The sequence below is a fragment of the Podarcis tiliguerta genome (assembly GCF_965153285.1).
Source record: "Podarcis tiliguerta genome assembly, chromosome: 12".
Lineage (NCBI taxonomy): Eukaryota > Metazoa > Chordata > Lepidosauria > Squamata > Lacertidae > Podarcis > Podarcis tiliguerta.
Genome location: NC_139545.1, coordinates 21,637,786 through 21,663,640, shown reverse-complemented (window position 1 = coordinate 21,663,640; position 25,855 = coordinate 21,637,786). Strand labels below are relative to the sequence as shown.

At 39.4% G+C, this 25,855-nt stretch overlaps 1 protein-coding gene across 33 annotated transcripts in view; it reads right to left on the bottom strand.

The window, feature by feature from the left end:
- SATB1 (SATB homeobox 1) overlaps nucleotides 1-25,855 on the bottom strand; it is a 114,883-nt gene that overhangs the window by 2,025 nt on the left and 87,003 nt on the right. For 25 of the 33 annotated variants that reach the window (XM_083404817.1, XM_083404818.1, XM_083404801.1 and 22 more), the window contains 2 exons: nucleotides 2,984-3,187; nucleotides 2,238-2,333 (listed from right to left, as the gene is read on the bottom strand). In XM_083404817.1, coding sequence (XP_083260943.1) covers nucleotides 2,238-2,333; nucleotides 2,984-3,187 — 300 coding nt within the window. The remainder of the gene's footprint in view (nucleotides 1-2,237; nucleotides 2,334-2,983; nucleotides 3,188-25,855) is intronic. The other 8 variants (XM_083404798.1, XM_083404811.1, XM_083404816.1 and 5 more) reach the window with 1 other exon arrangement.

Genomic DNA, 25,855 nt, shown 5'->3' with positions numbered 1-25,855 from the left:
TTTTGTTTCCTCCAAACCGTGGTTAATTTAAGATCAGTTCATATGTAATGCTAGCCACTTGTGGCACAAATCCTTCTGGAAAAATGAGATATAAATTGAATGTCAATAACAGACACGGTGGGCTCAGTTCACCAATCCAGCTGGGAGTGTGTGTGATGAAATATATCATGGAGAAATGGCACAAGTCCTTCCCCTTCATAGTTTCCAATTTGAACCGGACTCTATGTCTGAGTAGCTGATTAAAAAGTCGGTGAGGAGTCTGCGAATTTGGCCTCTGGGCTGTGTTGTCGCAGGAAAGTTTATGCCTTGTCTCTACCATATTTTTGTACTGCCAACTAATGTGTGCAGTTGGGCAGCATTAGCCATGAAAAGGGAAGGAAGGGGAATACTTGCAGAAGAGGTAGGAAGTAGCAGCTGCTGCTGCATGCAAGAGATCATATTAGATATCTTAAATATGGTTGTTTCCATGCATTACGTGGGTTATGGGTTACTGCTGGGTACATCAAATAATCATAAACTGAATTTTAATATATAAGCAGCATACTTTTGGAAATGTACGTAAGATTAAAAAAATGGGGGGAAGACATATGGTATATCCAAATGTAACCTACTCTGAACAGTATTATCATAAAACACATCTTCACAAAGGTGAAGTTAAGCCACGTGGTGTACAATATTAGAATAACTGCCATCTATATCCTTTTTCCCCTCCATTTAGAAGTTGCATATAAACATCTTCACTTAAACTAATAGCAAATTCAATTCTCCCAGTTCTCATTTTTATTTAGCCAAAATAGAATCAACCAAGAAGAGGAGGGAGAAATCAGCATTTTTGGGAGAAGCCTGAATTTTGTAGAATTACAAAAATTGTGGGGAGGGAAGGCAATCACGCCTCCATAAACCGCCCAATGAGGACTGAGGAATGGCATGGTATGACTGGTTGCCTGGTTCACTGAACAGGAACACCCTATAGTGTAAAGTTTTACTGGAAGTCCTGCTTGTACTTACCTATCCCTCAATAGTGTTTTTGTATTACTTAGCTATTGCTAATGGCAAAGTGAAAAGGTTCAGAATTTTTTTAAGGAGATACTATGACAAGAGCATCTAAGTTTTTTAAAAATCCAATGACTAGATTGCTATTAATTCCATAAACTAAATAAAGCCAGAATTACATGAGACAAGCTTTAAATCATAAGCATCAAATGAAACATCAGTGGAACTTAAACATGTGTAAAGAAGGCTGTGAAACCTGTGCAAATATAAAGGCAGGGACATGTTTTGTGCATGAGGATGTCATTCTATACCAGCATACTTGGGTGCAATGAGGTTATGTAAGCAATTTCCAGGCCTTTGAATACATTTATTTAAATGCTGTGCCCAAATTCCACAAGGTCACAAAGATGCTGCATATGTATGTATGCACTCTTTTAAAAAGGTCACATATTTTCCATACATAGCCACAAAAGTTGGGAATATGGCACAGCTAATATTGCATGTATGGAGGGAGACTTATGTACATCTACAACTTTGTTGGCTGCTGCTCACATGCAGCCCAACCTTAACTATGCTTACTTAGCCTAAATCCTGCTAATTTCCATAGGATTAGTAAGATCCATTTTACTAAGAATGCTCAGGATTGAAACTATGAGCATTTGTATAAAAGGTGAAACCATGTCCAAAACTAAGGATGTATGTGGTTGCATAAGCTTTTCCCTTTATTCTTGTATGAAAATGCATTAGCAAGTGATAAGTGTATGAAAACTGGCAATTTTCAAGCAAGTACAGTAATGTGTGTTTTTTAGCACAGACCTTTCTCTCCCTCGCTTTGCTAAATCAAACATTAAGTTTCTCAGCTTTCATCATTTCAAGCAGCCAATATTCCATTGTTCAGTTTGTTTTATCTTTAATAACACAGGTGTGCTTTTTTGGCTTTGTAAATAGTTCCATAGTAATAATATGAACGATTCAGAGTCTTGAGTGTAGTCAGGGGACAGGGGGCTATCTATTCTTGGAAAAGAAGGGGGAAAGTGAAAGGCTGACCCCCCAAGTCTGTCTTTAGTACAAGAGACTTGTACCACCCCCGCCCTTCAAAATTTATTACCAGGCCAGCTTAAGCCTCATCCATTTCCAGAGAGGCAGCATTTCCTGTTCTGTATTTATATGGAAGGAATCTGTTGGTTCAAGTCCTGAAACCCCTCCATAACTGTCCCTGACACATTAAACTCGTGCCAGCTCACCTGGGGAGCAGCACCCAGCCAAGGTCCAGTGGTCAGCAGGCCAGGTAAGAAAGCGCCTCTATGCTCTCCTTTCCCAAGGTTGGTGGGAGAGGGGCTCTGAAGGAAAAACAAACAAACATTGACTCATCCCAATTTTCAAACGGGGGGCAAGTGGGATGAAGAATTTGGGGCTGGACCTCCTCCCACGATTTTCACTTAAATGAAACATTGTCAATTGCATCAACTGGATTTTTATTTCAACATTATGGCACCTGGTATATTTACGTCCTCCACATTTATAAATTATTGCCACAAGTAAGAGGTATGCATGGACACCAGTTCTTTTTTTAAGCCTCGCTATCTGCAGCTCCTGCAATTGTGGGTGCAAGAGCTACTGAAAAGAAGAAGAGAATGCCTGAAGTACATGCATATTACTTTGTGAATATCCAGTTTTGGCAACTCTTGCACCTTCCCAGCTCGTTTTTTAAAAAGAAGTTTAAAAATCTGGAACTAACGCGGAGGAACTGCTGATCAGGAAACCCTAAAATTAATTCTAGTGTACTATGTACACATGCTTCTGTATTGCACAAAAAGTCAAGCATTCAACTAAAGGTGAACAATGGCAGATTTTAATTCTGAAATAATCTTATTCATACTAAAACTCTTCTATTTAATAGAGCAGAAATAGAAGGAATTGTTTCGTTTTCAAGATAAACTAGGTTTTGTTGTTGTTGTTCTTAACACTGAATAGGCAAAGGTAAACCAACCTGAATCTGCTCTGCTGGAACATGGATAATGTGGGAAGGCCTGTCGCCATGGTGATGAACTGCATTGCTTTCTTGTTCATAAATGGCATCTCTTTCAGGCTGAGGAAGACTGAGGAATCTCCGGATCATTGACAGATTCTCCCACAGGGTTCTATTCTCAGGTGAAGGATCTTCTTTCCAGCGCAAGAGTTCACAGAGCCATCCCTTGAAATAATATCAAAATTTTAGACCACTTTAACAAGAAAGCATGACCATACAAACGCTTTCCTTGGAAGGAAACGGGATGAATGCAGGCATAGCTTACACCTTGGGAGTGGCCTTATAACTTCATAATCTGGTAAAAACAACAACAGTCAGTCATTTTGTTGTACGAAACTATCAAGAAAGCCAACTTTTGGAATAATAACCTAGCTTCTATTAAACAGATCCCTTGTACCCCCCCCCCAAAAAAACCCCACACAAAGCAGCAATGCACCATATATTTCAAATATATGAGAGAGGATTCTCAGTCCACTATTGTGTCTCTGCAGTTGATTTTCCTTTATGTAAGCCCATATTCATCCGAGGGCATAAAAAGAGCATTTTGGTATCTTGTACATTAGGTGTTATTTTCACTATTTTTTTAAAAAAAGGGAATCCTAGTGATATTTTTCTTACTTCGAATAAGAGAGAGCTTCATTCATCTATTTTGACTATATAAAGCTGGCTCACATAAATCTTACGATGCAGAAGTTTTCCAATGTCCTTTTGAAAGAGAACAATCCTTTGAAAAGACATCATTGAGCAAGATAGCCTCATTCTTGCTCATGTGCTCAGGTAGTTCTGCAGACAGAACTGAAACCTGTTGACAAATCTTTTATCCAATTCAGCAGAGTCTTCTGGTTTCAAAATTAAACTCACGATTTTATGTATGATATGAAAAAGACCACACTCTTCTCCATATCACAGCACATGCAAACTGTCTATAAAAGCACCTGCTCTAACCCAGGCATGTTCTAGGGAAAAGCAGGCTTGAAAGTATGCCAAAAGATTGTCCCAGGAGAACTGTAGCAAATGCTAATTTGCTTCTAAAATAGATGCACAGATTTTCCCCCCTTAACGGTTTAGCAATTGCCTACATGCCATCTTAAATGATATCTGTGGCATTATTTGAATTTTTTTTTATTGGTTTTAAAGAAACAGGACAAAGGAAACTAGTATTTAGTTTGCTCTGTATGAATACAGGGAAAGAAACAAAATTAGTACAAAATTGATAATTCCCTTTCAGATTTAACTCTGAATGCTTTAACTATGCAATCCATACCAATTATTCAAGGGGGAGGGGAAGAAATAAATTATTATTGTTAAATTATTACATTTTATGGTCAAGTAATCTATGGCAGCTTACAATATAAGAAATTGGGCTACAACGAGTATCATGAATATCAAAGCAACCCATAAAACACATCAAATTAAAATATAGGAAACCAGCAGTAAAATAACTGAAAACCTTGATGGTATAAAATGCTTTTTAGGATCCATTTGAAATAACAACAGAGTAGGACCAAACACAGGTCTTGGAGGTAGAAGTCCCAAAAGTCATGGGGCCATTTTGCCTGCCTCTGGTACCAACTGACCTGACATTTTTTAGTGGTAGACCAGAGAACAGGGCCTCTGAGGCTGATCTTAGGGACTGATTGGTTCATATGGGTATAGATGGTGCTTCAAATAATATGGTGTCAAACTGATACGGGTTCTAAAGGTTAATACAAACACTGTGTATAATGTAAGCAGATCACCTACCAGCTATTAGGTAAAGGTAAAGTAAGGTAAAGGGACCCTGGACAGTTAATCACCCGTTATTACCATTCTGGTAGCAGCATTTCTTGACAGTTGACATTTCTGAACATGGAGAGGGCATTACTGTCGCCTGAATGAACTGACACCAGAACCACATTTCCCCGTTAGGGCTGCAATGTTATTGGTTTTTAGCAATGAACAGGTCATAACTTGAATACAACCTATACAGTGGTACCTCTAGCTGCAGACACAATCCGTTCCGGGGTGCTGAGCACACGCCGAAAAGTCTGCAACTAGAGTGATGCTTCTGTGCAAGTGCAAAGTGCGCAGAACGCTTCTGCACACACAAAACCCAGAAGTATACACTTCTGGGTTTGCCGCGTTCACAAGCCGAAAAGACGCAACATGAACCTAACGCAACACGAGGTATGACTGTACAATAATGCCTTTGACATGGGGTGTTGGTATGGCTGCCAGTATCAGCCATACGTCCCACCAAAGGTGTCAGTAAATATCCCTTCAAAATCAACACTACATGAGAGACAGTTTGCTATTTCTGATCTGTTCTAGTTGCATTGGCTCAGCCATTCCCACACTGAACCCACTCCGTATGCAGGACTGGACACCCTCCCTCCTGCTCTGAGTAGAAGAGAGGGGCAAAGAACTTTTCTTTGAGAGAAGCACTGAAATGGCTGGTGTAGGTTCCTGTTTCCTCACTAAGGGTAAGGGCAGTGCTTTTTTTCTATATAAAAAAATGTTTATGTGTACTCTCATTTTTAAAAATAATTTTTCAATTTTTTCCAATATTGATTCATAACATTTAACATAATTCCAAAATTTCCCCATTCCCCCTGGACTTCCCTCAACCTCCTTCTCTGGATTATTTAAAATAGTATTAGTTCCTGCATACAGTGGACTCTCCGGATACGAACTTAATTCGTTCCAGGGGTCCGTTCGCACTCCGAAAATTGTGTAAATAGAGGTGCACTTCTGCACATGTGCACAGCGAGATTGAACACTTCTGCGCATACATGCACGGTGAAACCCGGAAGTATACACTTCCGGGTTTGCAGTGGCCATAACCCAAAGATTCCGTATCCCGAGGGATACATAAGTAGAGGTACGACTGTATTCCTTTTTCAGTCATTTTTATGTTTATGTTTTAACCCTTACATTATAGAATTTTTGTCAATTGTAAATGGTTGTTCAAAACTTGTTAGTGAGTCTAGTTCTTTGCACTGATTTTTTATATAAGCCGAAAATGGTTCCCAGTCTTTCTTAAAAGATTTTTTGTCCTTGTTTCGAAGTCTTTCAGTTAGTTTTGCCATTTTGGCATATTCCATAAGTTTTTCTTGCTATTCTTCCTTGGTTGGTATCCTATCACTTTTCCATCTTCGTGCCAATAGTATCCTGATCACAGTTGTAGCATACATAAAGAGTCTGGTTACTCTCATTTTGACTCAAGAAAATCACCATTTCATAGTTCAAATCAGGAAAAATACAGTAAATGGGCATTGGGGTTAGCAACGGAACTGACAATTCACCGTGCTAGAGAAAAAACTAAAAATCCACAAAATGTTTAGTGGTATGTGTACCCCTGTGCCCCCCCCCGAAAAAAAAGCACTGGGTAAGGGCATGGCCACACCATTTTTTTCTGCTCTCTTCGATGTGTTGGCCATTTTGTGTTATGCCGCTGCCACCCCTGCAATTTGTGACTGGTCTCTATGACTCTTTCTCAAAATTCCCAACATGTCCACTGGAGAAATTTTCTTATTTTACCATTGTACCATTTCTGCAGAAAGCAAATTGTGGATTTCCCAATCTGGGGAAAATCCAGCATGCATCAACTCCTACTGAAATAAATGGGATTTAATCACTTTTCTGTACCATATGCGCTACATTCCTTAAAATAGGATAACTAAAGAACAGTGAAAGAGGATTGCTCTTCAACATACAAATAACAGATCCCAGAGTTGTCATGTCTTGATTTCAAAAATATTGACTGGATTGAGACGAGAGCTAGAGCAGGTCAGAGGTGGGTCCAGGTCAGCAACCCAAAACTTTTGTTTCTGAAGTTTATTGGCTCTACAGATCCAAATACTGGTTACCTACATGAATGGATGGTCTCCTCCCTGCACAGAGAAACCAAGCAGCTCAGAGTAAAAGCTTTCTACTTGGATCTCCAAGGATAGGGAGGTTTCTAATGTGTGGAGGAGGCTATGTGCCAGATAAAATGCAGGTTTACTGCTTAGACCAGTGAAATAAAAGATGGTGCAAATTTAACATGCATTCAATATTATGAATGGATTCTCCTGAGCTATTTCAAATCATCATTTGATTTCAGTAAAGGCGTAATGGACAAGTAAGACAATATTCAATAAAGACATAAGACAGTAATCTCTTTGCTCCCTTAAAATACCTGGTACTTTTGTATTATGAGATACATAACGTAAGTATATATTTACCAAAATCTAAGCAGCTACTCTGTACCTACCAGTCAAATCCACATCTGGCTCCCTGTCTCTAACATACAAGTTGCCTAGGTGCCAGAGCACTAATAATTTACATGGCTTATAGGCTGGATAGGGTAAGATAAAGGAGATGTGTAAGGATTACCTGTTGCTTGCAATATATGTGCTGGCTGTGCCAAGGTATAAGTGTTCTCTAACATTTGACGAACATACAGAAACATCTATTGAACACACACTCTATTGTATGGCTAGCCAATGTTGTACCCTTCAGATGTTGCTGGAGTAAAAACTCCATAATCTCTCATCAGTTTTGTTCTCTAAATCTTGATACCACTTTAGAAGATGGTTGGTGGGAAGCCACTGTTTGTTCTTTGCAGTTATCAAAAATATTTCCTTAAAAAATCTTGGTTGGGGTGCACTTAACAAGTAATTCCGGAAGGAAGGAAGAGAAAAAACATGGACTCATTTAGCAAGTATTTTGCTCCTTTTGTCACTTCTGTGTTTTAAGTGCAGACATATCTTTATTAATTACCCATGACTAATAAAACATTTCCAGTAGTTTGCTATTAACCTTTGCCCTGAAATAATACTTCTAATTCCTCACCCCCAAACAGTGTGATGAATTGCAAGTATAAATGCAACTCTCTTAGCTTTTTAAGGATAGTCCACTAATTTTGAAAGATTAAAATCACCCTATTTTTTGATGAAATTTAAAACTAAAGCCAAAACTTTAAAAAGCTTCTCGTCTCATGTTTGATCTTAAAATATGAAAAATATATGTATCGCCTCACCTGCTTATTTTTAAAAATAATACTGTGATTTCTTGAAATGCTACTAGTAATATATGGTAGGAGGGGACAGCATCATTTAAAAACAAAAATAATATATTTTTAAATTACTAAACATATGTCAACAGGGCTATGCCTTTGTTATCTACCATTTTTATTCCCGTATTTTCAGAGTACCCCATCACTATCCCTACCCTGAAGACTTCAGAGGAGAAACCTCTCTCAGATGAAATGGCCATGTCAAGCAGTAATTAGCATTTGTCGTTGAATAAAATCACAAATTGGTTCAAACGCTGCATATAACAAAACTGAAAATGGAAAAGACATAATGCTTAACGTTCTGGGGGGGTGAGAATCGGGTGCTTTAAAAATCTACTATTGCATTTCTTTTTTCATTTGGAAAAACTGGGCTGAATTCTGTGGGTTATACAAGGGAAACTCCATTGCAAATGAATGTCTCGGGACTTGCAAAAGCTTAGCCAAGAGTAGAAACAGTGCCTTGCACTGTGATGCTTAACACTCCCCCATTTTGCCCAGGCTTTCTTGCTGCTTTCTGCTGACTTGAAAACTTTTGCCTTCCACCAAGCTTTTGTTTTATATGGCGAACGTTATTTAGGGCTTTCTCTTCCATGCCCATTTTAATTTTTATATTGGTTTGTTTTCTATTGTTGCTTTATTATGGGAACGTTGTGTTGCCGTTGTTTTAAGTGGCTCTCTGTGGTGTGAAGGGGGTAGAAGGGCGGGTGATAAGTTTCTAAATAATATATATGCCTTTTGTACACCAAATATTACACGTTCAATTTTTTTAAGGAAGGGAAAATCTGTCTATTAAACGGGAGCGCACCACCACATATGGAAGTCTGCCCTTAGGCTTTGTACATACTTCGAAAAAAAGAGTAGAACCTAAAATGACAGTAGGAACATCCTACACTTCTGTGCAGCAAATTTGCCAGGCAGGCAGCATTACACTGCATATAAAGAAGGAAGAAGGCAAAATATAAACATTAGTCACATGTAAATATGTTAGATGAACTTTCAGGATGTTACTACTTTTCAAACTGACGAAGTTTAATTTGACACCTTCTGTTGTAAAGCCTTTGTTTCTATTCAGAATCACGCCTTTAGCTGCTATCAATCAGTACACTTTCTCCCTATTACTTAAGATAACTGGCATGGGCCCTGGGATAAGCTGAAAATGCCATGCAGATGAATTCTGAGATAATATGTTCAAACCTGTTATATACAACACAAATCCTGTAAAGTTATGTATTGTAAACCTACATTTATTGAGAAGTCAAGTTTTAAATCCATCTGCCACAAAGGAAATACTGCTATACACTTTATAGCAGCTGAGTGACATATGCAATAGTAAGCAAGAAAACGGTGAAAAAGAGGTAGTTAAGGTTTTTTTGGGGGGGTGGGGGGGTTACATTTTCTTTGGCATTTTCTTAGAAAAACTTTTAAAATGAAAGGAATGCACTACAAAAATTATTCACTGGATATAAAAACCCAGTGCTTAGAATATTATATAAATCAAATGTATGTATGAGCATCTCAAAGAATTCATCTATTTATCTTTTTTTTGTTATAGTTTAAAATATAGCAGTGCTACATTTTAGACCTCAAAAGGCTTAATCGAGTCTGAATACCAACACCTTGGTTTCCAAAAGGACCACCAAATTTCTTATTTGTCAAATGGGCAATTACATACGGTACGGGTCTAGTAAAAACAAAGAAGATTTTTTACTGCAGAGTAATTCTATATGCTATAGTAAAGGGAAAGAACATTTGAGTGTAACAACCATCCTAGTGAAGTCAAGGGCAAAACTACCATTTGTCCTGATTCAGCAAAGGAAAACTGCATGTGTACCATTTGTTAGACCACGAATGTGACTGTTAATCAGACGCTCATTTGAAAAAGCATGCCTACCCACATTCTGATGGATCTAGCCACCAGAAAATAGCCTTTTGAAGTGCAATGTGAATGCCTAACACCTTTAATTACAAAGCTCTCTTTGCTTTGGTCTGTAGCCCTATTTTTAACCATTTAAACTTTTTTTCTCTGAACGATTTAGGTAACATTTCTCAGTTTTAAGATCCATGCACAAATTCATGTTGCCTAATCTTAATATTCAGAGTGTTGTTTTTTCCTTTCCAAAATTATATATGCAGGAGTATTGTGTTACAATCTCTGGGGTAGAGTATCATAAAAATATACAGTATTAAACGAAATCAGTCTAAATAAGAAGGCTATTTGATACAAACGTTTTAGTGAAAAGCATGAATTACATTTCATATGCAGTATGAACAGGGTTTAAGTACATAATCCATTAAACAGTAGTTCTGAGTAAAAAAGGAATTCAGTCTTGTTGTAGACTAAACTGTGGCACGCATTTTGAATGAGCTCATTGTCAACAACAACTAACTGTAAAGCTAGCAATTTATCATTCAGCAAATAATTTTCTAGTTTTATAAAGAATCAGTAAGTGTTCCTTATGCTAATGAAGACAGTTTTTAATCTGCCCACAAACATGCTAATAGAGGGTAATTTTTCCCATTTACAAAGCTGAAGGCATTCAAACATAATTTTATAGCAATGTTCCACAAACTGGATAAAACGGACTTTTGAAACAATCTAAGCGACCTAATTCATCACCTTTAACATAAGACTAAAATGAGAGAAGGCAAATTCGAAATACAAGTAATTCCTCTCAAAAAAACAACATTTAAGTCTCATTGCATATCGTCTGGATGATTGCACTAATATAAATGGAAAGCAACCATGTATTTCAGGAAAGTTAAAGTCAATACTGTGTGCTATCTTGGGCTTAGACCTGCAAGCCCTTCATAGTGCAGGAAGGTTGCTTTTGGAAAAAAGAAAGTAAGTCATAATACTTAGAACAATGAGATACATAATGGTGGCAAAAGATTACTGAAAGCATTTTAAATTATTTACTAGGTTAAAAGGGTGAAATGGTACTTTAAATACATCAAATTTCACATCATCTGGGCCATTTTTTGGTGGCAAAGTGGTATTGATCTTTCCAAATGCTTAAAATTAACTATTTCCAGAAGGTCATTATTTGATTAAAGGCATTAAAGTTGAGGGCAAGAAATGATGCACTCTGTCTTCTATCCCATTCAAATAATCATGTAATTTAATCAGAACTACCCCCCTCATGTCCAGTAATAAAAATGTTTGTCTTGATTTCCCCCCCACCCTTTATCTAACATATTAACCCCTTTAAATGTTACAAAGTTCTTAAAACAATCTCTATAGCTAGAGGCTTTTCTATAATAGAATGAAACAATACATGCCAGCAGAAATTGATACAAACACGTCTTCTTGCAATATTTAACTGAATATTTTTTTTAAGTGATCATTTTCCTGGCACAGCAGCTTCAAGTCTAACCAGAGTTGGCCTAGTGAAGTTAGCTTGTCATTCAAAGCAGCCATCACTTCTGCCACCACCCTGCTGCAGGTGGGCATTCCCTGCCTAGGGCAAAACAGCTGCAGCTCAACATTGTCCCTTGCTGGGAAACAGTGGTGTAGAAGCATGCATAGAAGGGAGCAAAACAATGTGCCCTCCATACCAACCCAATGTAAACCCACACTGCTTGTCTCAGATCTTCTTTCTAGGACAGCATCAAGGTTCCTGTCTCATCTTGCTGTCTCACCCTGCCGGAGGGGCGTATCTCATTGATAGTACATCTGCTCTGCCTGCAGAAAGTCCCAGGTTCATCCCCCAACACAGGTAGGACTGTGAATATCACCTATGCTGTGCTACATGGACCAATGTCCTGACTTAGTATATAAGGCAGCTTCCTGCATTCCTATGGTCACCTGCTACTGCCTCCAAGACCAACAACTGTCAATGGGACATGGATTTTCTGTGATTTTGTCATGAGTCTCCATTGTACATTTAAAAAAACAACAGCTTTAACCTCTGCATATTACATGGTTCATGAAAACAGAATGCATAGCATAGAACTCTTGCTGGATTGGTGTACACATGTAATAAATAATAATACAGTGGTGCCCCGCAAGACGAAGGCCTCGCAAGACGGAAAACCCGCTAGACGAAAGGGTTTTCCGTTTTGGAGGTGCTTCGCAAAACGAATTTGCTATGGGCTTGCTTCGCAAGACGAAAATGTCTTGCGATTCCTGGGGTTTTTTCCCTGCTCCTCACCCCCTTTTTCTAAGGCACTAAACTGCTAATAGCCTTTTAGCAGCTAATCCGCTAATCCCTTAAACCTTTAATAGCCGCTAATAGCCGCTAAACCGCTAATAGCGCTAATCCGCTAATCCGCTAATGGGCTTGCTTCGCAAGACGAAAAAACTGCTAGACAAAGAGACTCACGGAACGGATTCTTTTCGTCTTGCGAGGCACCACTGTAACCCTAGATTTTAATTTGGACAGCAAGATTTCACATATTGAGACTGATATTAGGCCAGGGTATATAGTAACTTAAATCACAGAGTTAAGCATGCAAGGAAAGGGCAGATTTAAATCATTTATTTAAATCAAGGTTCCATTTGAAATGTTCATATCCCTGTATTAAGCAGGTATACAGTTTGATAAAGATACTGGTTTGCCTGCAAGTAAATCTTTATATGACTATATGACCCAGGAAAATAACCCAAAACTTTTGCAGTTTATGTGCCTTTTGTTCTGCATCATTGTATCTATCTAGACAGGGCCGTCTTAAGTATATCTGGTGCCGTGGTGCAAAGATCCCTCCAGTGCCCCCCCTTTCCCAGAGTTGCTGACCTTTTTACGGCGCTGCCGGTAGCTTTGCAGGGCTGGAGGAGGCGGGCAGCGGCGGCTGGAGGGCAGCTCCTCCGGAGTGGAAGAGGCGGATGCTCTGGGCATGGCACTGCTTCAGCGAGGGTGGCAAGCTGGCGCCGGGAGGCGCCGCACCCAGCCTCCGCCTTTTCCCTCGCTGTATGAGTTCAAAGTTACACTTATCTAAAGGCTAAAGCTACAAGCCTTTGCACACAGATTTGGAAGGCCACTGAACAAAGTTAGACTTGCTTCTCCAGACTCAAAGTATTCAAAAATGATAGTTACAGGGCCAAATAGTTTCTCTATGAGATTCAAAGAAAATGTCTGTGTTGTCTGGTTGGTAGTGTCATAGCAATTGTCCTATGCAATTAAGATCAGCAGGTGAGACCCACTTTGTTATCCTGCATCCAAGGAATAACTGTTATGCAGCAACCAGGAAGGGGCTTATTCCCACTTATGCAATGTCTGCTACCCCCAGCAATATGTGACTGATGCAAATTCTGATGAATTTTTGGTGCCTGCTGAACTCTCCTAGTCCAGCAGGCTTTTAAGGGGGCTTAATCACCTTGCCTTGGGTTTTTGACCACTACTGCTATTATTTGATTTAGTGTGGATTTCATCTGATCTTAGCTATAAGCCTTGTTTCTGGTTTTAAATTTTTACTGTACTTCACCCTCCAATCACATTGTGATGAGCAGCTGAGTAAAAATACTTTCAAATGGATACACACGATTTGAGACTGGAAAGCTTCAGAGAGCTTAGGTAGTTGATAGTTATAAAAAAAGAAATAGGAAATCACCCAAATATGCTCAGTGAATGGCCACAGTTAGGGCCCAGGAACTGTGATGTATCTATTTTTCTGTGATCTTGCTGGACCCTGGATCCAGTAAGCAATATACTACGTGATTTACTGTGACATTTAGCCTTGGAAGTCAGATATTCTCCCCCGTAGCTGTTCTGCATAGAAAAGAAGACTTTAACTTGATAGGTTTGATATATAGCCATGGTTCAGTTTTAAAGGATAATAATACCATCTGGGGACGCGGGTGACGCTGTGGGTAAAAGCCTCAGCGCCTAGGGCTTGCCGATCGAAAGGTCGGCGGTTCGAATCCCCGCGGCGGGGTACGCTCCCGTTGTTCGGTCCCAGCGCCTGCCAACCTAGTAGTTTGAAAGCGCTCCCGGGTGCAAGTAGATAAATAGGGACCGCTTACTAGCGGGAAGGTAAACGGCGTTTCCGTGTGCAGCTCTGGCTCGCCAGAGCAGCGATGTCATGCTGGCCACGTGACCCGGAAGTGTCTCTGGAAAGCGCTGGCCCCCGGCCCCTTGAGTGAGATGGGTGCACAACCCTAGAGTCTGTCAAGACTGGCCCGTACGGGCAGGGGTACCTTTACCTTTAATACCATCTTACAATGTTGATCCTAAATATACAGTACAAGGGTAGAAAGTATATAGGAAAAAAGGTTGCTGCACCAGTTCCCCAAGGTCCCTGTGCATATTGGGTATGCCTGCTTCTCTCACTCAGTGCAGAATAGAGTAGGAGACCATGGATACATGCGCAGTCAGCCTCGCCCTACCTTTCCTATCATTCGCGCATTTAGACTTAGAAGCCTACCCAAGATTGGCAATTCTTTTTTGCCGTGCAAAGAAGATAAGCTAGTTCCACTAAATGCACTCAGAAGTTCCCTGTCCTCCCTATATGCGATTCCTAGCAACTGGTATACTGAGGCATACTGCACCCAACAGCGGAGACAGAAGATAGCTATCATCTGCAGGACTCCCAATAAGCCACGCAAGGTCAGGAGAATCTGTGCAGTGGCATCCCATGCCGCGTGAGGAGCTGCTACCTAAAAGGAAAAACCAGCAACCCTCCCACAACTGTACTGAAGTATTTTGCACCAGCCTTTTTTGACCCTGACTGCAACGGAAATATATATTGAAGCAGCCCTTGGCTTGTCTATCCACTTCTATCTACTCCTGTTAGAAGCAACTCTTCCAAGTTTTTGGAAAGTCAACTTTCCAGCCCTTCACCCAGAGATCCTTTTGAAACAAAACAAAACTGGAGGCTAACCCTGAATGAAATAGCTTTGCTTAGGAAAATGTTGCTTAGGATTCACAAAGCAATCATATTTCTGCACTGCTTTTTCTACAGCCAGAGATAAAAATAAAAATAAAAATCTTGGGATTCCAAGCACAATGTGTCCAAAAATACTTTGTGACCAGGTGCAACCAACCAAGCAGCTGTTTCTGAGTCTGATTCAGTCAGCACGAGAAAGCTTCCTTTTCGTAGAACTTCTCCTATTAGATGCACCACAAGAATCATAATTACTTGTTCTTTAGACGAAGGGTTCCCAAACTGTGGTCCATGCCTACCGTTATCTGTGAATCTGTGGTTGAAGATGGGAGATGGGCATGTATCACATTTAATTATTACTACTGGTTATTGATTTTTTTCTTGCTTCTTTTGTATTGTATTGAAATTTACTGTGATACACTAAAATTCATTATTTGAGAAATAAAAGAAGCACACAAATTCTATTAAGTATTATGCAGCATCTGGCACAGCACAATGCAACTGCTACAACATACAACCCACCCTCTCCAAAAAAACAAACCACCATTAAGTGGTACGCAAAGACCCTCAACTTGGCAAGAGTGGAGTTTAAGAACCACACTACTTTATCCAACTCAGTCACTGAGATCATTCAGAGTGCGGTTAGTTGTTCCCATTTTAGGAACCTGACTGGATTCAATTAGAACTTAGGGTCACTGGTCCCTAATATATATCTATATAATTAAAATAAAAAAGAAACCCCGGAGTCCAGCTAACGTCACAAAATAGTGAGCAAGCTTTCCAGGTCCTCGGAACTCTTCTTCAGCAAAACAAAATGAAAGTGGGGAGCAGGAGGAGAGACAGTGTTCAGCAGGAGATTTAATTAGACTGAAGCATGCTAGGTACAAAGAATTTAGGTTGTACCAAGTCATTATAGGACAGAGAAACAATGACTAAGAACATAAAAGCCACAGTAAAACTTGCCCATAGCTTTGTGTGATTGAAAGGCATTATACAATTTTTGCTTTTCGACTTATACTACCATGGGTTTCTTGGTGCGTCACACCAATAAATAAGGGGAGGGGGAAATGTTGAAATATAAATTCCTTATGTTATTCACCTATTATACTACTAGATGGTTTTTAAATGCAGTTTTGAATACAGGACTAGTCTTGTCTGCACGCAATGCTTCCTGGGTATTTTCATACGTTAAAGACAGAAAACATGAATCAGTCTCTCCAATATTTGTGAACTTCCTATAATACAAGTAGTTTAAGGGTGTGATTTGGAAATAAAAGATTTAGAAATACAGGACAAAAAGATGCACTTGACAAAATATATCAAAAAGCTGTAATTTGAAACATATTTCTAAAAGCTAATAATTAATTTTACTCCAACTTTGCTTTTTAAAGTCCTACTAGGCTTTAAAAAAACAAGTCAAGCTTGAGATTTCTAGTTTTTGCTGTATTCCAATTATCTAAATTTGAGCTATTGTTTGTCTAAATTATCTATTCCCTTATATTAGATACCATTTTATTTGTGCAATCTCTCTTTTCCCTCTCATTTGCATACATTTGCAGCATTTGTTCCAGCTTGCTCTTTCCTGATTATAACTACACATACACAAAAATGTTGCAAGGCCAGCACAAATTAGGGAATTTGCAGATTTAAACCCCTACTTTTTTGTGCCTTTGTGGAGTAAAGAAAATTATAACTGCCCCTCAAGCATATATTTGCACTTGTGTATATATAGGTTTAAAAAACACAAACAGTAACAGCAAAAAGGACCTTAGCATCCTGCTTATTCTACGGGAACATCTGACTATTTCTCATGTCTTTATGCTTTGAGGCATTACAATTTTTCCAGCCAATACTGCAAGGTTTATCTAACTGTACTGTGAGAGCTGGTGCACCATAGTGAATAAGCCATGACATGAATAATCAAGCCTACCTTCTGACCCTCACCTCTGTCTTTAACTTACCAGGTGGCCTCAGGAAATGCAAGGCATTTGTTTAATATGGGAGATGATAACTTACTTTACAGGGCTGCTGTAAGGATTCCAGCTACAGTGGTACCTCGGGTTAAGTACTTAATTCGTTCCGGAGGTCCATTCTTAACTTGAAACTGTTCTTAACTTGAAGCACCACTTTAGCTAATGGGGCCTCCTGCTGCTGCCGCACCGCCGCTGCACAATTTCTGTTCTCACCCTGAAGCAAAGTTCTTCACCTGAGGTACTATTTCTGGGTTAGCGGAATCTGTAACCTGAAGCGTATGTAACCTGAAGCGTATGTAACCCGAGGTACCACTGTACATGACGCACGTGAAGCACTTTGAACACTTGAAAGCACTTTACAAGTGCAAAGTATTAAGTATCTTGGTGTTAGGCCTTCAAAACGTTTCTGTAACAACTGCCCCTGCTTTTATCTGTTTGAGTCCCCCGAATTCTTGCTTTTATGCGGTTGTCGCACATCACTAAGAGGTTTTTAAAATATTAAGCTGCTTATAAAGTTTTATTATTATTATTTAAAGAAAACCCAAACCACAGCTGTGATTTTTTTTACAAAACAACAACCCCGTTCTGCCTACGTTAGTTATATAAGTAATGCTAACAAAACTTAAGACAATGGGGTCTCTCCCTATCGGCCAACCAAAATCCTGAGAACTGCAAGGGAGGCTCTGGTCATTTGGTGGTGACATGGATAAGAGTGTTTCTTGGCTGCTGTGGAGGTACAGATATCCCCTCATAGTGAGCTTTCTGACAATAACTGAAAGGATAGTTTTTTTCCCTTCAGGCTGTTGGGAGGCAAATATTATCTCAACAGTTCTGACTGCTGATGACTGAAATTCGTTTAGATGAGGTTTTAAATATTGTTCTGTGCTGTTTAATTGCATCCAATTATTTTATTTATTTACTGCATTTATATCCCACCTTTTTCCCACCAAGGAGCTCAAGGCGGTGTACGTACAAGGTCCTCCCTTTCCTCAATTAATCCCACAACAAACCTTGCAGGTCAGGGTAGGCTCAGAAGCAGTGATGGGAACAAGGTCACTCAGAGAGTTTCATAGATGAACGGCAATTCAAACCCTAGTCTGACACTCAAACTATTAAACCATTATGCCGTAAACTGTGTTGGGATACTATGGGATAAAAGGTAGTTTAAAAAGGAAACAAATATATATATATATTCCATTCTGATGGCAATGCCTCACACCTAGCAGCCTGATGCCCTGACTTGCAGGGGTGACTTTTCAGGAAGTGTGGAAGAATATCACTGAATGGGGAAAGCTGAAAAGTCCCCATTTCCACTGATTTGAACAAATTTGATACATTTTGACAGAAAATGGGACTTGTTCCCAGTTTCTGTTTTTATCCTTTCTAATAGCCAATTGATATTTTGCCTTTTGTGGGCTTTCTTTTCCTTCTTTTTTGCATGCCACTAGTTAAACCCCCATCTGCTTAGTCCAAGTGGTCAAACCTCCAGATCTGTATTTATGCAACAACAGATTCTTAGGTTTATGCCTTGAACAAAAGGACTGCAATGTGCAAACCTCTTTCAAGTCCACAAAAAAACTTTTGTTGGCATCAGCTCGGACTGCAAAGAATGCACAAAACTAAAGACCGAAGTGAAGTCAACCGCACAAAGGACCACTTTAACAAATCATATTCCTACTCGAATGCTTTGCATTTCAAGAGATGTAGATGCATTCCTACAGATGTTATTTATTTTTGAACACTGAAAGGATAACCAATGAATCTTGCTCAGACAGATTTTAAAAAACCAGGCATTTCATTACAAAGAAGTCATAATTTAAATATAATTCACATATTAGGACCAAAATGTTGGGTTTCCATAACCAGGATTTATTCTAGCCAAATTTCTTTTTTGAGGGGCAGAGGGATTTTTCTTTGGGCCTCAGAAATTATAGAGGTAGCTGATCATTTTTGGACACTATTTAGATGAGAAGGCTTTTGTGTGTGGAAGAAGACCATCCCTGAAAAAGGCTAAATATGATAAGCTGTGATTTAAATAAACAAATTCATAGCTGTCAGCAAGAACAGATGGGAATTAATATAAAAGAAACTTACATGAATTGTCAGAAACAGAAGTAAACTTCAAAGATAAGGAATCTATTTTTCCCTAGCTACTGAAGGATAAAGAAATTGATGTTTTTGTTTCCTGAAGTATCATATTTAATCCATTAACCAGTCACATTGTCTTGCCATTATAATCTGCTACTGCACCCTGCCTCTGATGTGAAAAGCTGTCACAAGTGGCACAGAAGGCCCCTTTTTCTCTTTGTTGCTATCAAAAGCTATAGAATCGTACAAAGGAAGTATACTTTAAACACTGGTCCAGAAGCCTAGGGTACGTAACAAAACCCAGTACATCTCTGAACTCTTATTTTATGTAATTCTTTGAAAGAATGGAATAAATGTGTAGAAGAAACAGTTAGAAGGTGCAATACGAATGTAATCTTATCTACATTCTCAAGTTATTTACAAAAACAATTCGGTTTAAAAACAATTCTTCACTGCAGAATGACAGCTCTCCACTTTTTAGGATTACAGGGGAACAGTTCCATAGGCACAAGATCAACATGCCCCTAATCTGTTAATATCCCCATTCTATTATTAAATTGGGGTGGGGAAGAGATATTATTCATATTGTACTGTACTACCAAGTACTCTAAGAGTTACCACTAACCTTAGTTTCTTATCTCATCCTTTTTTACCTCTCATTTTTCTCCTCCCAACTATGGTTCTCTTGAAATTTCTTGACTTCAGTAGAGTAGTGACAGGCACAAGCCCCTAATCAAAAATATAATAGGCATTCTTGTGCAAATTACATTCACATGTAAAAAAGACAAAAAGGTTAACAATGGATTAAAAATATATATATGTAAAAGAAACAGGTGATCTTTTCTTTCTTCTTCCTAACTCTGTTCTAATATCATCATTATACAAATGGGAATCATAGGCAGAAAACCTACTGGACAAAAAAGTACTTAAAAATCAAAACAAGCAAAGAACACCTGCCAATTACTTAATAAATTGAGGCTTGGAATGGTAAATTACAATTTATAACATGGGTCATAAAATGGATTACTGTGTTTTAAAGGAGGAGGTTGGGAACATGAATCTCCTTGTCTCTGTTAAAAGTTAGTAGAACTGCATACAGAAGGATTTGATTAGGAAAGGTCTATGCCTATATGTGTGGTCACTGATACAACTGGATACCAGAAAAGAAGACTAAAATACTGGAGATATTGTCTGCTAATGATAATTCAGAAAGTTATCCAAAAGCAATTGGGATATTATAACAAGTAAGGAAATTTCTTGCTTTGGCTGCAGCATAGAAACAAGGCAAGAAGAGGACAGACCTCCTCTCTCCACCCTCAGATTTAAGGATCTTATTGTAAAGCAAGATTGGTACATTTCTGCATTCATACCTGCTTGTAACACCTGAATTGGGTTACAGTGAAGTTTTATTTTGTATGCTTCCAAAAGCTTTCAAAGTAAACCAATTCCTGAACCTGGATTCTCATTTTGACACATGACTCGGAGACAGGTTACATTACATCACCAGTTACGAGGCTATATTGATTTCATATGTCGGCTCAACTGCTAGTGCAAAACAACAACAACAACAACAACAACAACAACAAACCTCACTGATCACAAGTCACTGATCTCAAATCCACTAGAAATTTAATTCTTGGTCATACTTTAAATGGTGATTTGTGTGAGTAACATTTAGTCAGGTGAAGTTTAAATTTAAATCATCATTTAAATCACCACCACCATCTAAGTCAGAATAAGTATAAGGTACCCCTGACCGTTAGGTCCAGTTGCGGATGACTCTGGGGTTGCACGCTCATCTCGCTCTATAGGCCGAGGGAGCAGGCGTTTGTCCGCAGACAGCTTCCGGGACATGTGGCCAGCATGACTAAGCTGCTTCTGGCGAACCAGAGCAGCACATGGAAACGCTGTTTACCTTTCCGCCGGAGCAGTACCTATTTATCTACTTGCACTTGACGTGCTTCTGAACTGCTAGTTGAGCAGGAGCTGGGACCAAACAACGGGAGCTCACCCCGTGTGTGGGGATTCGAACCACTGACCTTCCAATCGGCAAGCCCTAGGCTCTGTGGTTTAGACCACAGCGCCTATATTCTGCCTATTCTCCTTCATGTGACTAAAATTTCCTCCATAATATCTACATGAAAAGAATACTTGATTTGGGAACGTGGAGGACCAAATTGAGGATTGGAAAGATGACAAACAGAGAAATGAAAATTGTTAGATTCTCCTATCCTTAATACATCAATGGCTGTTATCAAGATCTCCCAGCTGAAATCACCGCAGCGCATCAACATCCCATCCGAGATCTACAGCAACAATTCTCTGTCACAGTAATCAATGGTTGTCCTTGCTCATAGGCAGTCACTCCCTTACTCTAAAACTCACAGTTTTTAGCAACCAGACACAACCAGTGCCAAACCAGAGAAACAAACACAGGGATCAGATCCCACAACAAATCCAGACGGCAACTCTATCCCCACATCTACCCTGGCAATAATGTTATAGGACCTAATGACATGAGCAGTCACATCAAGTATTCATTCACTTGTTCCTCTCCTTATCCGTTATATACTATCGCTTGCCAAGCAATGCCCTTTTGCGTTCTATGTTCTATGACACACTGGTCAGTCTATGTAAAAGAATAAGTGATCACAAATCTGAGTTCCAGAAATAACAGCACTCAGACACCAACAGAAATGCACTACAGTTTTCAGGACACTCCATAGCTGATCTAAAAATTGCCATTCTTTTACGCCAGAATTCCAAACTCCGGCATGAAACTGCTGGCTTAGAAATGTCAAAAAGATTTAATTCCCTCATTCAAGGCATGAACAAGGACACAGCTTCCGTCACAGCGAAGGTATTAATTTACTGAGCAGTGCTAGGATGTTTTCACCTAATACTTCTGCTGTGAATGCCCACTTAACTGAATTGTCACATACTGTACTCTTTACATTTTATCACCATTTGATTGACTGTTTACTGTTCCTCCCCATGTCATATGTATATCTACCTGCTAACTAAGAGTAACACTTCATGGAGGCAATGAAGTGGACTGGAGTTGCATATGCAAGTTAATTTGCCTGTTACGGTGCTACAAGACCCATTATTTTTGCTACAATGCTTAACAGAGCTATTTAGATTTATACTCTTTTGGAAGTTAACTGTTTTTCTGTGACACCTATTTGCTTTCTCCAGCTATGGCTCATCCCCAGTTGAAACAAGACTTAACTATTTTATAATTACATTTTGTTACCTTCATCTCTTCTCATCCTTTTCCTTCCATTTCCTCCCCTTATTTTGATATTTTCACCATTGGCAAAATTTAGAGAGTAAGTTCCTCTGTACATGAATCCTGACCTTTTTTCCAGGGGGCGGGCGGGGAGTATGGTGTTTTGTAAAACAGCATGCACACGTACAGTTCTAAAATAAAAGGTTGTATCCAAGTTAATCTTACTCAGAGTAGTAGGTCTACTCTAAGTAGCTGGATACAACCCCAAATAATTTAATGGGGGGAAATGAGGCCTGAACAAAATAGTTCCAGAATACTATAATAATGTATCCTATAATGATGTGCTTGATATCCATTCTGGTGTACATTACACCTAAGCAACTACCATTTTGATGTCTTGATTGCTAAGATTCTTGGGCCCATAAATCTCGAGAAAGCTACTACATGAAAAGCTGCTACAGAACTCTGGGTTGCAAGGGCAACTGTAGGGGTAGAAGATATATTACATAAAAGTGGAGGTGCAGGGTGGATCAACAGAGCAACAAGGAGCTGGGAAATTCAAGTGTGTGTGGAAGTCTATGAGATTTCAACCATGCTATAGATTTGAATGCTCCCTTCTCCAACATGAATTCCGCTCCCTTCCATGGTCTGTATCGCTAACAAACTGTGTTAGTCCATTAAGTTAATCACATTGCTTCACCACAAGGGTTTGTAAGTTGCTTCAAGCCCTGGGTTCGGACTCTGGTCACCAGGGAAGATTTTGGTTAGCAATATTAAGGTTATCATTAATGAAGCATTCCATGGGGAATTCATGCGAGTAAAAGCAGGAGGAAGCTGCCGTCCCCTAGAAACACTGCCAAGCTCCTCACCACGGTTGGAGTGGGAAGCATTACCATATTGGCCTGAATATAAGCAGCACCTGAATATAAGCTACACCTTTAAAGTTGGAGGAGGAAAAAGAAAAAATACCCGAATATAAGCCGCTCCATTCCTCCGTGCTCCTGGCTGCATACTTGGGGGGGGGGGAGGTGTGCTGTGTTGCTGGTGGCCTTTCCCCTTCCTCGCTCTTTCCCTTCCTGGCCTTGGGGGAGAGGACGGGGGACTATGCAGGGGGTGGGCGCTGCTTTGCCACGTTCCTGCTGCTGTTTGCTGTTTGCCCCGTAAGGTTGCGAATATAAGCCGCCCTTTAACTTTTCACGGAAAATTTGGGGGGAAAAGTGAGGCTTATATTCAGGCCAATACTGTATGTCTGAACTGTGCCAATTTCCCCTATGTCCAGATAGTGTTCAATATTTTACTGTTTCTCATTCTTTCACAACGTGCAATATTAAAATGACAAAAAAATAAGCCTTATGTAATCAGCCACAGTTCACTTCAATTTCAATCAGTCCTTCATAAAAACAGATTCCCAAAGTGCCATGTAAGCAGACGTCTATAATTGTAACTTTTACAGATGAGTTTTAAACACTCATAACAAGAATACTTACATTATCAACTGATTGGTTCCTATGGAAGGAAACTGCTACCTCCCCTCATCCTTCTTGTTCATTAACTACAGCTTGTCTCATTATCGCGAAATTCCATATCTTTTCTAGTATTTTCTTGGTAGAACTTTCAGGCATAAGTGATCTGACTATACTGCTGAATATAAAATCTGACACACAGAATTCCTTAGCTATATTTGTATCTGACCTCAGCAAACCATTAATACTAGTATAGTCCACGCAGGTTCTTTCTGTCTTCCCATTTACTTTTACTTACAAAATACACTAGCCTCTGTGAACAATTTCTCTCTCTCTCTCTCTCTGAAAAGACAAATGCAACTAGTGTAATAAATGTTCAAGAACATTGGAGTGTTGGCCTTAATTAGGTGTTGTATGCAAACTGACAAGTCTTGTAATACAGGGCTTTCCTACTCATGTCACCCAATTAACATGTTCCTGGCAGCGTCAGAGGCAGTATTATAAAACTCAGAGGACACACACTGTGCAACAGAGCTGGAGGAGCTGTGTGTCACTGATGATGAATAATTTTTTTAAGTGCTTCTAACATATAAGTCCTCACATCATTCCCTATCACTTGGAGGTCTGAAGTCCAATAGACAGTGACTTACAAAAGGCCACTTGCTTTGTTTCTGAATTCAGGTCTCTCATTCCATGATATAAGGAAAAGCAGGAGTATGCAACTCTGCTTGCAAATCTAGTCACTCCAGATCCTCAGGCTAGGCAACTACTGCTCTTAAGAATTCATGTACCTTTTATAATTTTTGTACCACCTTCTACTCACTTTTTATCCATGTGAGCCTGACCTAAAGGGTTGTGAAAATGTTTTTGCCCTCACTGAGCCATCCTAAACAATCTGGGGATTGCAACACATGTTTTGTAAGAGGTTGTGCAACACCAAACGAAACCAAAGACAAGCTACTGCTCAGTCTTGTAAAACAGCTGATAAGCTTGCTACTATACATTTGCATCCAAAACTACAGTATCTGATCTCCATCCATAGGTTAATAATAGTTTGGCATTGTTTCATTTTGAAAAGCGATTTACACAAACAAACAAACTCCAGAGTATTATGAACTGCATTTGAAATTTTGCTTTTAACATGCACTTAGGGATTTAACTCAGATAAATGAAATAAGTGGGATCTCTGAGTATGACCAGTAAATAGTCTAGGAGCACCTGCTACTACATAGCACTGTTGAAGCTAAGCAGGTACAAACTTGGTTGGGAACATTATGTGCGTTTATCTAGGTTGTTAGGCATGTATTTGGCTTTACCTTTTTGACTAATTAAATCTCACTTGTATCATAGCAATACTTGATATTTACCAAGGTTAAGGATTCTTAACGCTTTCCTAGGCAGTTTTCCCTGGGGAAGAACAGGCACTTGCAAACACTTTCATTGTCCCAACTGGTCAGCATTAGACAGACTCAGAGCAGACCCTCTGAAATCAGTGAAACTGCATTTATTTCAGTGGGTCTATTCTGAGGATGATAATTTGGGTATTACCCAAGCCTGTCAGTTGGAGGCTATGTTGCTCTACTCTATGTTCATCACCTGACAACACTTGAGGTCTTACAGGAACACCCCCCCCCCATTACTTTCCTCCCAAACTGGTTCCTGTCTCAAGGCAGCTTAAATCACATGGAGTGCTGTGTGTTCCTGTCCTCCGGCCCTCAGTATGTTTGTTGCCCTGCCTCTTTCCACTTTCTAAGCCAAAAAATAAAAATGCAAGTGAGATACAAAAATACCACTCGTCTTCATTTTACTTCAGGATGATTGGGCAGTTGTCTCAATTTCAGAAGACTATAAAAACACCTGAGAAATTCACCTGCCCTCTTGTCTCTTAAAATAATGCTGCTGCAGGGTGTTTTACAAATGCAGGTCATACTGAGTATGAGACAGGAAAAAATCGATCTGATTGCTGTTTTTACATTACAGGCCTTTAAAAATATACCTAAATGCTCCTATGCTAATGGGATTGTTGTAGACCCCAGGAGCTGTTTTAAATATTTGTAAAACTGAACCACTTCATGTATTCCTCAAAATTGACAGGCTTAATGGTATTTTAACTCTGCTCGGCCCCAATCTTATCTTAAAAAGAAACAACAACCACAAACGCATTTAACTTAGTAAGTTATCAGGGGACTGATTCGCCCTCTTTTAAATGAATGGGCAAGT